The sequence below is a fragment of the Pteropus medius genome, unplaced genomic scaffold (assembly GCF_902729225.1).
Source record: "Pteropus medius unplaced genomic scaffold, Ma_sr-lr_union100, whole genome shotgun sequence".
Classification (NCBI taxonomy): domain Eukaryota; kingdom Metazoa; phylum Chordata; class Mammalia; order Chiroptera; family Pteropodidae; genus Pteropus; species Pteropus medius.
The window spans coordinates 8235592-8251568 of NW_024340696.1; the positions used below are offsets into that span (position 1 = coordinate 8235592).

General features: G+C 41.4%; 1 protein-coding gene across 4 annotated transcripts in view; it reads right to left on the reverse strand.

Annotated features, from left to right (window-relative positions):
- Positions 1–8248, reverse strand: part of MPPED2 (metallophosphoesterase domain containing 2) — a 158117-nt gene extending 149869 nt beyond the window's left edge. The window contains exons 1-2 of one of the 4 annotated variants that reach the window (XM_039866298.1): positions 7951–8248; positions 2204–2452 (exon numbers count right to left, since the gene is read on the reverse strand). In XM_039866298.1, the coding sequence (XP_039722232.1) occupies positions 2204–2331 (128 nt within the window). In that variant the 5' untranslated portion in view covers positions 2332–2452; positions 7951–8248. Of the gene's footprint in view, positions 1–2203; positions 2453–6053; positions 6181–7110; positions 7463–7950 lie in introns of those variants that run through there. The other 3 variants (XM_039866320.1, XM_039866307.1, XM_039866313.1) reach the window with 3 other exon arrangements.
- Between the last annotated feature and the right edge of the window lie 7729 nt (positions 8249–15977).

The window sequence follows — 15977 nt, forward strand, 5'->3', positions numbered from 1 at the left end:
TGAGAGAGAGAGAAGGAGAAACAGATAAAGAAAGAAAGAGAGAAAGAGAAAGAGAAATAATAATGGCAGTGGTATGGTCTGAAGTCAATGCTTGCCCAGTGACTAAGGGTACTGTGCTGGGGGTGCACTGTCAGTTTGGACTGGGAAAGACAGAAGATGTTTCACAAGGTAGAAGAGCCTGAACTGGCTCTGAGGCGTTTGATGAGCAGAACACAAACGTGAGTAACACTGAAAGCAGGGGCACTAAGGTGGAAAGGCTCAAGGCGTGCTCAGGTGACAGTGAGATAACTTGTGTAGCTGGAGCAAAGGGTTCAGGTAGGAAGCCCTCAGTGGGTGATGAATGTGAAAAAGCAAGCTCGACCCAGACCATGAAAGAATCCTCTACTCCAAGGTAGGAAGGATGTCTGGTAAAAGCCCATTTTTCAAGGCTTTTTTTTTTCCAAAAAAAAAAAAAGGATATAATTTGATCTGAACTTTTCATGGTTGGATCTAAGCAGATCAGTTCTACGGTTACATGATTTTAAAAATATCTTTGCGCATTCACAGTTCACGAGTGGAATCTATGGCAACGAACTAGTGAAGACTAAGCTGAGATTCCCTATCGGTCATTTTCCAAGGAGTCTCGGGCAAAATATACTTTCTTTTAACTGAAAGGAAAGAGAATCCACAAAGTTCTTTGCTATTCTTTAATACAAAATGTCACCTAAGCAAAATAGAGCTAAAAGTATCCTAAGTCCACCTGCACAAATTCTATAATATATTTGAAAAAAAAAGAAATGATTAAAAGCAGAGTAAAATAAATATATGTAACGAACACATAGTTATCGTTCAGAAAAGCCATTTTAACAAAGAAAATTCTTATCCACCTTAAAAACTTTTCCTTAAAATCATGTTAGCGACGCTTCATAATCATGAATAGTCTGATTTAAAGAATGTATAAAATTCTTAGAAATAGTTTAGCACCAACCATTTGCAAGGATTATTTTTTCTTTCTTTTTTTTTTTTTAAGAACTCTCATCACAGTAACTGAGTGGCTCTATTGAATATACTTGCAAAGTAACATCCTAGTTTTTACACTAATACACAGGCAGTCAAGAGAAAGATCTTTTTGTTTGGTTAGTGTTTCTAAATTTGAGGGGGGTTTGTGTTTGTGTGTGTGTATGTATGTGTGTGTATTGGGGAGGGTGACTTTACCATTTTTTTAAATGCCCAAATAAAACAATTACTAAAAAAAAAAGAGCTTGTGACTTGGACATGCCCTTAGTTCAGTTTTGCAAGGAATGGCAAAAACAGTCAACAGAGCTCTAACCTCCTTTCTCTCTTGACTATACAATAGTCTTCAAAGAGGTTCAGTCCTACTATGAAAGACTCGTGTTAGACATTGGAAGCGTCTAATAGAGAATGAGCACCGGGCCTTGAATAAACAAGGGAGATGGTGACCTTTTGCCCCATCTGCTGAAAGCCCAGCACATCCTGTAGCAAAGGAACAGAAAAAAGCTTGTGTGCATCCAGGTGCTGCAAAATCCTTGCCTCTTGATTTCTCCCACACTTTGTTCCTTAAACAGTTTAAATGGCAACATGACTTCAATAGTATTAGGGAGTGAGAGAAAAGTACAATTCCTGGAACCAAGTGTTCCACTGTCCCTTAATTCTTTGTTCCCCATATTGTTCAAGCCATGCAGCATGCAGCACACGTTCCAGAGCAACAGGCAAGACAATGGGTTTAGCAGTGGCTAAACAATTAGTCCTAATTAGGCCTATTTCCCAGCTGAATGTAAAGGGGTAGTGGGGTGAGGTGACGGGAAATAAAACTACAGAGATTTTCGAGAAATATTTGATCATGGAGGCAAGAAATACAATGTAAAGCAAACTGAACAAAGGGTCAAGAAACTCTGCCAAAATTCACTGTGTGACATTAGGCAAATACCTTAACCTCTCTGTTGTTATCCATGAAATGTGGGCAACCTACCACCACCCCTCAGAGGCTCTGAAGATCAAATGTTAAATTGTGACTGAGAGGACTCTGAAAATCTAAAGTGTCGCACAGATGTGAGGGATTCCTCCGGAGCTCTGAAACCACAGATAGCCCACCTGTTTTGCAAATCAGATACTTTTTATTCTCCCTGGCATTAGTCATTAGTAACTTATTTTATATTTATTTTCTCGATTGCTAGTTTTTTTTAAGTTCATGAGCGATACTTACATATGTACATGTGGCGGCTGGAATCGGCTCTGGTTGATGTTGTAGTGCGTGAATGCCTGGGTGGGGTTGGAGCTGTACTCATCCACCGTTATGGTAACTTTGCCTTGAGAAGGAATCCCATGTGCCATCCTTCCTCCCTATAGGCATGAGCAACTCACAACTTTCCAGAGCAAAGGATGGAAGCAGGCATGGTGCGTTTCAGCCAAATTCTGAACCCAAGGATTTGCTCATCAATACCACTGTGCAATTCTGGGGGAAAAAAATATAAAATTAGAACAAAGGAAAAGAGGGTGTTCTAAGAGATGTCAAATGTGACACCTAGACATAAAAAGTGGTTCACGAAAAAAAATCTTATCTGTGTTGCTGCCTCGTGGATACAACCTTTCCCAACTCTCTACCCTGCAAGGACTTCAGAGTGGACATTACACTCCGTATGACACTGCTGGCTGCTAGCAAATCATTTCAATGGCATTCAAACTAGATTCCCTCTTTAATTATAATTAAAGCACTTAACATGAATTACAGAAGGGCCATCTTCACAGTTGCCATGGTGTCTAACTATAAATGGTTTGTGCTCAAAGTGGACACTCTTCCAAACCTTCCCTGCTAACTGGAATATCTGGTCTGTACAAGTCGATGTCATATAATAATTTGAAATTTCAATGCTTAACACAGCCATACAACGCAATGACAAATGACAATGTAAAATGCTATGCTCATAACAATACCTGTGTGTACCTATACTACACACATCGTGTATGCATACTTTATATGTAATTATTTCTTTCACGAGTAGTCCCCAAAATACATAGGTACTCAACGCCTGGGTACACTCTGGCCAAGAACTTTATGGTAAGGCAAATCCTTCTTGCTAAATGTCATATAATTTCTTTAAAGACTACAGTCACTCACAGGTGAAAGTCCAAGACATCCAAGCCTGGCTCACCACTTGGGATGCATGCATTACTGTCCCTCTTTGAGCCCGGAGGGAGCAGTAAAGGAGGGCAGCCATTACATCTACCTCCTCGTTCTTGCTTGCTGCTATATAAATCTCGGTAGTGGGTTTCCTTTTTTTTTTTTTCCCCACTAGTTTTGAATCTTTTTTTAAATGTCAATATATAATTTGTTGCACTGGGTTCAAAAGGAGGATGTTTATTTTTATAAAAGGTGTGCGAAGACAGAGGAAAGCCCATCCCTGCATCGGGGCTGTTGCGACTGATCGGTGCAGCAGAGAAGCAGCAGCAGCAGCCAGTAGCACAGTCCTCAGGTAACCCCTGGGTAACCTACGCTTTTACTTTGAGTGCTCCGCATCAGAATACGTTTGCCATGTGCACCATTAAGCTCCGGAGTCTTAGCTGCTATCTCAAATAAAAATATTTAGAATAATAAGATTAGATTTAAATTTGGCATGAAACACCTTAAATATCAAGCAAACGGCAGATGGCCTGCTATAGGCCATTTATTTTATTATTTTACAACCCGGGGCTTGTGTAGACCTCCATATGCTAGCTGGGCTAAGAAATTCCACAGCGTTCTACTCAAATCATTGCCTTCTTCATCTCAGCAAAGCGAGCTAAACACCCACCTTGCCTGAATTCCTAATGTACAAAGGCACTGCCAAGAGATGATTCCCTGGGGCGCTGGCATTTTAAACAAAGTGTCACTTTGGGTTCTCTTTCTTCTTCCTGACTTCATGGGAGGTACGAGTCCTTTAAGCACCAGTTGATAGAACAAGCAGGCCAGTAGGATTAACGAAATTAAAATCTTTCCCTGCTCCTCTGATGGAAGATGTCTATAAGAACTGCTTACAAATCATAATGTAGCAGTTTTCATACCAAGTTTGCAGCTGTTTCCTTAATTTCTCCCACAATTATATTTTACTGTTATTTTGCATAACAGTAAAACACAACACCTGCTTCAAATTGCAGTCCTGTTCTAAGTACTGTAATTCTCTTTTGAGACACAAAGTACCGAGATACTACTGAAGCGCAAAACTGCATAATTGCGCCACGCTGAAAAGTAAATACAAATGAAAACATCTTCCTGTTATAGAAATGACTATCATTAAAAAGAATGTTAGCCATCAAAGCGCAGAGGGAAAAACACACATTTTCAGACTGCGAGAACTTAGTGTTTGCACAAATTAGAGAGTGGTGTAAAAATGAGATGTCAATTCTTATGTTCCTGCCATCAATGTCTATTGTGCGAAATACAGAACACCAAGAAGCAGAGGAAATAAAATTCACATCTAGACCACTGTGGTCTCTCAGTGACAATATCTGCACCCTATGCCAGAGACAGTTTAAATGTTTCTGGAGCAAACTTACTAATTAAACTAAGCAAAATGCCCTAGAAATAAAACATACATACCTAGTACTTAAATATCTATGCAATGACTTATAGGAGTTAACGTTAGACCCTCCCATTGGAAGCCTAGAAGAGACTGAATTTGGAAGGTGATCGGTTTGCACTCCTAAATGGTCCACTCTATCCTAAAGTCAACGTAAGATTGCCTTTTCGAACAAGTGAACATCTGTGCCTCTCTGCACCTTTGCCCCAGCAAGACGAATAGAACGCCTTTTCATCAGCAAGCACAGGCCCCTGTAACTCTGAAGGGCTAAATGGGTGGCTGGCACCTCATTTGAATTCATCTTTACCATGTTCTCTTTCAAATGTTTTATCGAAACAGTGCACCTGCAGCTTCTATCTTCTTTAATCTGGAGTCCTTTGATGAAAATGTCAGACTGAAGCAGAGAGCTTCAAAACTTTCACAGGAACCTTTACAGACAAGTCAAGAAAAGACTTATTTTTTAGAATGCTATGTTCAGCCCAACTCACATCACAAAAAAGAATGTATCCTAAGAATATTAAACACCAACACATAGTTAAGACCTTTGTTTTGGTAAACTCTCAGAAACATGGGACAGTGGTCCCCTCCTCTAATCTGAGAAATTTGAAAAAAAGCATGAAACAAGACAGAATGACCTACTACCTAAAACAATCAGGAAGCTGCATCACCTTGCTTCACATACTTAGGCAGTAAAACCTTCCAAATGATCAGATTTTGGAGCATCTCATCTTATCACACTTGTATTACTTTTTACATATAACATTTAAAGAGACCAGTATTCTTTTTAAATTTTTCCATTTTAAACTTCAACACGTTTTCTCCACAAAACAAAGGAACCCAGTACTAAATGCCAGGAATCCTGAAGAAAAATCTGAAAGGGACTGACGCTGCCAAACATTCATACTGGTACTAGTTTGATTTTCTTTAAAAAAAAAAAAATCATATGAGCGATTTTTGCATTTCCTAGACAGCAATCACTTCTCTTGTCCCTTAAACTGTGCAACTTTCAATTTTTTTTTTTCAGGAATCTGGTTGGAAAACCTTATAAAGTTTGTTGGCAATGAAAGGATTAAAAGCTGAGGAATTAAGTAACTGTCTCCACCTCCTAGGCATCAGAAGTCCAATTTACTGAAAGTTTCAAAGCAACAGCTCATGACCTCTCTACCCAAGCACTACACGGCATAGCCTATGGGAAAAGAGCCCGTGATTTCGTCGTTTAAACAAGGATGCTCATTTTATTCACTTGCCCTAAGAAGATCGCCAGACCAGCCTTTGGAACCTGCCGACTCCAGCTCCGCCAAATTCCACTCGCCTCCCTCTGCCGCACAGATTGAAAGATTTCTCAACTCACGCCCCTACTCTTTTATGCCCACCTCCAGTTACTCATCCCTGCCTCCCGGAGCGATGCTGACAAACCTTCCTGGAAACTTCTCCGCCAGAGAGTTTGGAGGGATCCACGTGCCTCTGTCCACAGAGCGCCCTCCCTCCCACCTCACTTACACCTGAACTTGTCTCCAGCACTGCGGACACCCGGCTGGCACATTCTTTCGGAGAGGAAGGGCAGGACTTTTCTCTTGCGCCTCTGGCTACGCGGAGAGTCTATATACGGTGGGGCGGGGGGCGCGGGATTCTCTACTTTGGATTGGTGTATTTGTTTTAAATCGGGGGAGGAGAATTCATCAACACACATACACACACACACCGCACACACTCACACGCACACACATACACGCACACACACACGCACGCACGCCCTGCCTGCCCCGCTCAAGGCCGGCTGGTCCGAGCTACAGCTCCCCCTTCCTTCCTGGAGCACTAGCTCGCCTTACTCGCTCAGTTCCCCCGTTGCCACTGCCGCCGCCTTCGCTGCCGCCGCCGCTGGCACTGCTGGCTGGCGCTGGCGCTCGCGGCCCTGAGTTCCGCTGGGCGCCTGTCTTTCTTTCCCTACCTCTCCCCCAGCCCCATATTGATTGATGACCACCAGCGGCCAATGGCCCTGACAACGCGCCATCCTCGCTGAGGCATCGTAGCCCCACGCCCCGACGTCAGCCTCCCGGGAGCGTTGGCATCCCCGAACCCTCCGAGGGGAGCCCGCGCCCGGAGCCGCCGCTGTCGCCTCCCAGCTCTCTCCGCCCCGAAGCTGCCCGGCTGCTTCCCTGGAGCGGCTGAGAAAGAGAGGGGACCAACGAGCACTGGAAGGGGGTGTGGAGGCTATGGACACCCTCCCTTGTAAATCTTTTCTTTCATTTAAAGTTTTGGTTTTTCCAACCTGACCTGTTTGTGTTTGCAGCATCTCAAATCGATTACACGTTTTTCATGATCCGCATTTGCACTTAATTTGGGGTGTGTTGGCGGAGGGGGAGGGTAAAGGTGCTATAAAGCTATCCCCACCAGGCATCCTTAATTTCTTTTCTTGGTGGTAAAATCTAACCCCTCCCCAGTCTCCATAAAAAAAAATAAATAAATTCGCCCTTCACCTCCTAGGCCGCAAAACCCCGGAATTCAAAGCCCTTACAAAGATAACCCTGTTACGTGTAAATAGCAAAGAAACTCCTGCCTCTCTCCAGAAGAAATCGGGCGTCAACGGTTACTTTTTCTCGCCGCTCGTCCCTGCCGCCAAGCCTGGGTCACTAGCTCGCTCTGCAGGCTGCGATCGTGAAGACCGGAGGCGGCAGGGGAGAGCTAGGTCGGGGCGCGGGGACAGGGTGAGAAGAGCCCCGCGCGAGAGCGGAGCGCGCGCGCAGGCGGTCCCGCGGGCGGTCGTGGAGCGCAGCCGGAGCACAAAGCTACGCGGCGCCTTCCCGGCCACCGCACCTCGCTCCGGCCGCCGCGGGCGCCCGGGGCTCGAGCCAACACAATGCACCCGGGCCTAGGCCGGGGCTGCTCGAACACACAACCCCAGGACTTTCTAGTAAACAGCTCGCCTTGCCTTCGTCCCCACCCCCATCCCTGCCGCCCGGCTTTTGCCGTTGCCCCTCGCCGACACCCTTTCCTCCCCTCCTAAGAAATCCCCGCGGAGGAGGGGGCGGGGACGTGGGGACCCTGAGAGGTCGCGGGCCGAGGACTTGGGGGGAGGGGAGAGAGCAGAGGGGCAAGCCACGGAGTGAGAGGGAGACAGCTCCTAAAAAAGAATTCGCTTTCGCTCGGGGGTAGAAAATAAGCCCTCCTCGGTTCCAAATTGCCAGGGAAGCGCCCGCTCGTGCAAATGTCAGGGACACCGGGGCAGCCGCGGTCCGCAGCCTCTGAACCCCAGCACGCGCCTCTGACAAGGCACCTCTCACCCGGGCTCCGCTTTGTGTGTGCATTTTTTTTCCCCTTCCTCCTGCGCTCGGCACCCGGCGCCCGGCCGCCTCCTCCCCCTCCCCCGCCCTCTGCCTCCCTTCCCGGGGCGGATTACCTTTCCCGGGCTGCGCTCCGGGTCCCGGGGATGCCTTCAGCGCCGGGCGAGCTGGCGATCCATCGCGGAGCCGGCTGGAGGCGCGCCGGGGGCGCGCGGGGGCGGCGAGGGGCGCCGGCGGGCCAGAACCTTCGACCTCGGAGGTCCCGCTGCGGGCTGGGGCGGGGGGCTAGGGGGCGCGGCGCGAGAGGAAGGCGGGGGGAGAAAGGACGAGAGCAGCCTCGATCTGGGGAGAGAGCGAGCGAGGGGGCGAGGAAAGGGAGCAAGGGCGCGGCGAACCGGAGGGAGCACGAGCAGTGCAGTGACAGGGACTGCCACTGGGGTCAAAGGAGCACAGCTCCAGGAAGCAGGGCGGCCAAGGCGCCGCTCCGTGCGCGCTCCCCGGCGGGACCCCGCGCCCGCGTGCGTGCCTCCTGCAGCCCCGGCCCACTCGAATCCCCTCCGGCGCCCCGAGGCCTCGGGGTTGCAAGAGGAGGAGGGAACTCAGGGCGAGGCCAGCAGCCTGCTGGTGCTCCCGGGTCAAGCAGGCGGCAGGAAGCTGTGCTGCAAGTTCATCATCATGAGTGTGATCAGCGTAAAAATGATAGGGGGCCGGGGAGGGGGTTGTTACGGAGCTCCAGGACAATAAAGGGAGTTTTCCCTCCAAATGAGAGTCTTCTGCAACGAGAACACCCAGCTTCCCCCCTCCCCCTCCAACCGACCTGCCAGGCACTGTCTGGAGTCCTGGCACAGCTCCAGGGCGCAGAGCTCGCTGCTGGGGCAAGAAGAGGGGCTCGGCACTGAGCTCAGACCAGATAAGGCGACCTTGGGTCCCCTCCCATCTGCTGAGCTTAGGCTTTCCAGGGGGAGAGCTATGAACCCTTTCCTTAAGCCTTTCAACTCTCCAGATACACACACACATACACACACCTTTTTTTCTGCAATGGTGTTTCTAAGAAAGAAAAGGCCAACCCAACTGACAATTTTTTTCACCTCCACGAATTAAGGCAGGTTCAGGATAGGGAGGTGAGGAGAGGCAGACTCTAACTGTTTTCGTTTTTGTCTTTGGGTCACTGTTTTCCCCAAAAGAGAAGCCCTTCACAAACGTTTTAAAAATTAAGTTAGTCCCCTTTTCTCTGGGAGGAGAAAAGGTTTTCAGAATTGTATGCAAACAACATAAGGAAAGAGAAAGACACTGAAATGCTAGAAGACAAGACAAGGAAGAGAAAGCTTTTAGAAAACTTGGTTGGCAAAGCTGCCTGTGCAAGATGAGGTGGCCCTGTGATGTTATGCCATTGTCAGAGCTGAAGGATTTGGACGGCAACCAGATCTAATTCCCTTCCAGGAGTCAGACTCAAAGATCTAGGCATTTTCCAAAGGGAAATCCAATGGATGTCTGTGTGAGAAAGAAGTGTGCTAAGTGTACTTTGTGACAAGTGACTAGACATCCTGGCTGAAATTATACCCCCTAAAAATAAAAAGGAACCATTTCAACCTGGTCTGTGGCCTCCGTGCTGAGACTAATTGGTTTCCAGGGTATGAGGAGGAAGAGAGAGAGGCTGGTAGGAGCCCCTATAAAAAAAGATCAAACGGAATTCACTTGAAAATATTTCCCTTCTACAATAGGCTTTCCTGGCACTTGAATTTTAAGTAACCTATCTCTTATGCCTGGGTCGAAATGAAGGGGGAAATGGTTTTGCTAATGTATTTATTTTGTTGTACAGTATGCCCAGAGTGTCGGTACTTGTCAAATGTGCTGGGATCAAGGGACAGTGACTACTCTTGCACAGCACAGATCACAGCAAGTGGCACTGACATTAAAGAATGCTAAAGATAGGTTGGGGGCACCTTTTTAATTTTGTTTTTGTTTTTCAGCCCAGCAGCAAACACTGACTAGAATAGTGTTTTTGAAGAAATGCTTGGTTTGTTTCCTTTATTCTATGAGTTAAAGTATACTCCTCTCATGTAAAAGGTTTGAATTTTTAGACTGAGTTAGGACGAGTTCGTCCAAAAAAAAAAATCAGACTGAGTTTAGACTGAGTTCAAAAAAAAAAAAAAATCAGCACCAGCCAAATAATTTCTTTGGTTTTCTAACCTTTTCTTTCTTGTTTTTAGAAACTAACTGGTAATCAATCAAAACAATCAAACTAGTTTGTACATGATCCTAAATCTATGTGCACACAGACAATAAATAATAATGCCTTCTACTTTAGTGGCACATTTAAAAGAATATTTAATGCTATAAGAAATCAAGTGAGTGATCCTTTACAAAGTTGACGAAAATTTATATATCGTTTTGCAGAGTGGGGAAAAAATTGAGGCAAAAAAAGCTTAAAATTGTAACTTGTGCTGTAGGAAGAAGTTAACATCTACAGTGTCCCTGCTGATTAATTATACACTGAGAAGAGGTAATGATCAAGCTGTATAAGGGTTCTAAAATTTTATTTCCATTGGGCTACCAAAAGAAAGAAACTGGAGAAATGTAAGTGAATTTAAATAGTAAATCAGGAACAAAAGGGATTTATTTTTCAAATAATTCTCATTACACGAATTTGAACATATTGCATTTTGTTAAATCATATAGCCACCAACACTAAAAGCTTGTTTTAAAATGATTAGATGTGAACCATGTCTGTCTCCTGACATCGGCTTTGAAATATCAAGCCTCATTATACCAGATTTTAAATGCTATAGGCTGGGACTTTTTTTTTAAGATAAGTGAGCCTATAAATTCTATTTTTTGTTATTGTTATTAAATTCAATTTTTATTGTTTATAATGGAAAACAAAAGAAGGATAAACATCAAATGCCAAGTTTATGATTGCCTCTATGCAAATACTGCAAATTTTTTTCTTTAATGGAATGTAAATCTGGACCCTTTCTCCAGTGATTTCATCGAAGGAGCTGGCAAATATGCTTCCTGATAGCCTGCTGCAATATCTTTTTTTCGGGGAGAAAATGAGAGAGAAGAATGTGGGAGAACTTTAGATGGAAGCCTGGAAAGTGAATACTGCTTTCCTTGAAAGCCCAATACTTTATTTGGAGTTGGTTTTCATTATCCCTGTAATAGGTTTTTCAATAATTCAGGGATACTTGTGTGTACCTTAAAACTTGGTTCAATACTATGATTCTTCTTCAGAAAAAAATTCATTGAAACTATTGCATTTTGTTGAATAATTTTTTTGACATTATATACACCAATCTAACTCTAGGAACAAACAGCAACTATTTTACTTCTTCCCCCCCCCCTTTAAATTGTCTGCATTTTTATCATTTCCCAGCAAAAGCTAAGATGTATACTGTGGGAAATTAGAGCCTGTTGATAGAACTATTATTATGATACAATTAGAAAATAATCTGAGCCAACAAACACCTTTATTCTAAATTTCTACAGTATTTACACTTTTTGACTTGTTTCAAATATTTTCATTGTAGCCCCTTCAAGTTTGAGAACTACAGCCAATATTTCTTTGTGTCCTTAAGTTCTATTCATGTAGCAGACAATTGGAAATATTTGTTAAACAATTGTATGGTTCAATAAATGAGAAAGCGAGTAAGAGAATGCATGAGTGAATGAGACAACTACACAGTGAAGGAAAATCCATACCAGATATTCAGAAACGGAAGTGATGTCATGAGACCAATGTCAGAGGATAAGAGCTAAGGACTTTCCATTGAGTTCAAATAGCACCTTTAAAAGGGTTTGCTAATGCATTTAGAAACATGAAATAATATATAAGAATGTTACAGAAGTCGATATTCTCATTGAGAATCTAAGGATTGTTATATATCACATCTTCTTAAATACAGTAGGATGCAAAAAAAAAAATCCTGAGTAAAATTTATCTTAACATTTACAGGAATAATGTTCCAAGATATAGTATCAAAAGAAACATATCTGATTAACCAGATCCTTTTTGAAGTCCTCAAAATAAATAAATCATTTATTTAATAAATAAATCAAATAAATCAACATACATAAATCTTTTTTTTTTTGTCTTTTGTATTTAAAATTTCCTATTGGTAAACTGATAAAAATGTTTATGGATAAGAAAGATTTAGGAAGCACTAGAACTGACAAAATTTTATTTCATAAAATAAATTATATAGTCATTATCTTAGAAAGACTAAATTCGATCCAGTTTTGCCAGCAGCTTAAATAATAAACATGGAAGGCGTGAAAATCTTACAATTATGCAAAACACTAATTTTTACTCTCCTTACTAGCTAATATCTAGTATGTATCAACAAATCAGATAAGAATTATTTATGCAATAATAATTTAAATAATTAATTTTAAAAATCTGAACAGGATGCTAAGCATGTATAAGTGTGTTTTTCATCCTGAAAGACTAGCATAATCTCTGTTATCAGTTAATGTTGGCTGAGTTTTTCCCCATATCATGGTTCCAATTCTGGAAAAGTGGTAGAATTTAGTGGTACTTGGGATCATCTTGTTCTGGTGGAAGATCATGCTCATTGAAGTAAAAGCCAAAGTTATCTCTTTTGCAAGATGGGCACTGTGGAAGACCCATAATAATCTGATTTTTTAAAAATGTATGTGGGAGTTTTCAAGCTTAATAATTCAATTTGACAAGCTAGCATAAGCTATATCAATATTTTTAGTAAGTAATGTATAATGTAATTTTCCTTCTCAGCAAAAATAAATAAATACATTTTTAAAAAATTGAGGTTGATTCACAAATATAGTGGACAATTTGGTGACAGACAGAGGGGTGGGGAGCTGGGAGGCTGGGACAATGCAGCGAAGGATTAAAGAAGTACAAATTAGTAGTTGATAGTTGCACATGAGGATGGGGGGCACGGCACAGGGAATGCAGTTAGCATTAATATGATGGCTAAGTGGAGGGAGGAAGCAATTGGGGAAATCGTTTTATGAACAATATAGATGTCTAACCAATGTACTGTATACTTGAAACTAATTTAAATAAATTAATTTATTTTTAAAAAATTGAGGTCGAGAGACCAGCAGAATCTAAAACTCATTTTTCTTTGTATTATTTAATGTAATAGTTATGTTCAGTTTTCAACAGATATTTTCTTAAGTTCTGCTTTGTGCCAGGCAGAGTACTTAAACCATGATGACGGTATAATGACTCAAAAAGCAGAAGTTTCCCCAAATTATGAAGTTTGCGATCTCATGAGCCTAGAGAGAGACTGACTTTAAATAATCACACGAATAAATAAAAATTATATTTATGAAAAGGAGAGCATCCAGTTCAAAGAAAACACACAATAGGGAGACTTTTTATCCTCTGAGGTTGAATGAAGACTTTCTTGCTGGAGGAAAAGAATATGAGGATGTCAAAGGAAAGAGAGGGGCAGGGCGGTGGGGTAAGGAATTGTGTGGTGCCCGTGAAAGGGGTTTGGATACAGATCTGTAGGCAGAGGCCAGAACTGAAGGGCCAAGTTAAGAGATGTTTGAAAGTCACAGCTAAGGCCCTGTTCAAGATGTTTGACTTTATTATGAGGGCAATTGAAGCTCTTTAAGAATCTTAAGTAGAAAGGCTAACATGATTAGATTTGTGTTTTGAAAAGGTCGCTCTTCCCCCAACATGGAGAATAGATTTTGGGGGGCCTAGAGTGAACATTGGGAGGCTATTTGGGAGCTATTGCTTTCACTGGTTTGGAAGTGATGGTAGCCTTCAGCAGGACACTATGGAGGAGAAGAGATGTGGAGAGGCATGAATGGATTCGAAATTTGAATAAATTTTATGTAATAAAAACAAAGATTATCAGAATCCTGAAATATTGGCTGAAGGCATGGTAATACCCAGCCAGAGAGGCTGAGAGCCATACTTACTTAATGAATCCCTTTCTTAATCTCTTCACTCCATGGCACTCACAGGCCAGCCTTTCTATGTCTCCAAGCTATCTTCATTCAATTCTATACTCACCTTTTGGAACGCCATCTTGTAACGAAGAACTGCAGTATTAATACAACGCTGGCATAAAATGTTTCTAACTTTTTAAAAATATACAGATCCTAAAACTTTATTCCTCATTTAACGTTCCACACCTATTTTTGGCCCACATATGGACTTGTTCTTATTTCTGATAAAATAAGAATCCAATAGGTAAATGTATTTCTGTTTTCTTTTAAAGATTTTAGATGCTACATTCATTTTGTCTGTCCTCATCAGAACTAGTTCACCTATATTTAACATTCCAAACAATATTCTAAAGGATTCTTAAGAGCTGTTTTTTAAGTGAAATCTTCAAAGAAATAGATATACTCTCAGAGAAAATACATAGACACTGACTACAAGTAAGAATATTGCTCTCTTGGTGCAGGATTATTCCATGTGGACCCAATCGATCTTCACAAACCCATTGTAAGAAAGAATTTCTAGGTGCTGGGCTTCTAATTGGTATAAGCTAAGTCACTTTAGCCCTGCTTAGTGACTCAGACTGCCAAGAAAAGGTGCAATGGAAATATATACAAACATTTTAGGACTTCTATAATGGCAATTATGGTTTCTAACTTTACTCCTTTCTTGGCATTTCTACATTTTGAAGCTTCCATCAGTTTCTTCTTCTGTTCTCATGATTCCCCATAGTGACCATTTATAAACAAAGTAAGATCTGCACACAAGAGAACAGTTAAAAAGCTGAGATTTAGGACACATGGTTTTACTAGATGCTAAAATAATAGGGTTTACTGGAGGTGAACCCTATTTTACACTTAGTACAGAAGGAAATTTAAATTTTTTATTTGTTTTCAATTTTTTCCTTTTTCTATTTATTGTTTTGTGAAAATTAGAAAATACAGACAAGTAAAAAGAAAAAATTAAAAATTAGCTGTTATTTCATCATTCAGAAATATCCAGTTAATGTTTCTTTGTGCAGTTTTTCCAGTTAAATGTATTTTACAAAAATGTAATAAAATTGAGGATGCAGGTTAGTGTATAGTATAGTAGCAGAGAGGAAAGGAGGGCTAGAATTTCATCTCTGCCTCTTACTACCTGTGTGACCTTGGGTAACTTGCTTAAATCCTCTGTGTCTTGGTTTCCTCTTGTAAAAATCGAGATATTATATGTACTTACTTGTAGCAACCTACCTAGAGTTGTTATAAGTATTAAACAAATTAATATTTTTTAAAGAGGTTTGAAAAATGCTTGAAACGTATCAAGAAATTATTATACAGTATTGTAATCCACTTCTAAATTTTTAATAAAAAGTTAACACCCTCATTGTAAATAAATTAAATACAAATATACATTAAGAAGTAAAAGCTCTCCTCTTTGTCCCTCATACCCCATCACCTGTATAACCTATTCTTTCAAATAAATAGAATGCTATAAACATCTTTCCATATCATTAAACATGTTCCGTGGCTTTATAGACTAGAATTTTCACTAAAGGAAGTGCTATGCATGTTATGAGTTCAGAATACCCAACAGTCCATATTTCATTTCAAGATACTGCACACATAGTACAATCAGAGATTGTACTTTTAAAGATGCTCCCTTAAGAATTCTGTAGTTCTAAAAAATATTAAGCGAATCCTTCTGATATTATTTATATTTATGGGAATGATTAAATTGACCTTTGAAAGACCCCCAAATTTACAATTTTTATCAGTTTATTAATTCTTTCCACCCCTCCTTTTGAGGCATAAATATTCTATAAAGCAAATTAAGACTTTTATGTTTTGCTAGCTACAATTAGTTTTGGGTTATTTATGCAGTTCGAATTTATTAGCAAAACAAGCAAGATGATAGTTTATTGAGAAGAGCTGACTAATTGATATACCAATATTTGATATAACACTTATTTGCATACTTCAGGGTTGGCAAGAATATAGAACAGGCTCTTATCTGTAGCATTCACTTAGCAGAAAGTTCCAGATGTGATGGCAATAAGATGGGAAAGTTGTAGAATTTAGGGAAGGAAGGATTTAAGAATTTTTTGAAACTTGGCAGTTCTTTGACAAGTTGTATGGCTGCTGCTTTTCCACCAGCTGGGATATGAAGTATATGGAAGTGTATATGGCCAGTGTTTATTTTATCATAAGATTTGCACAT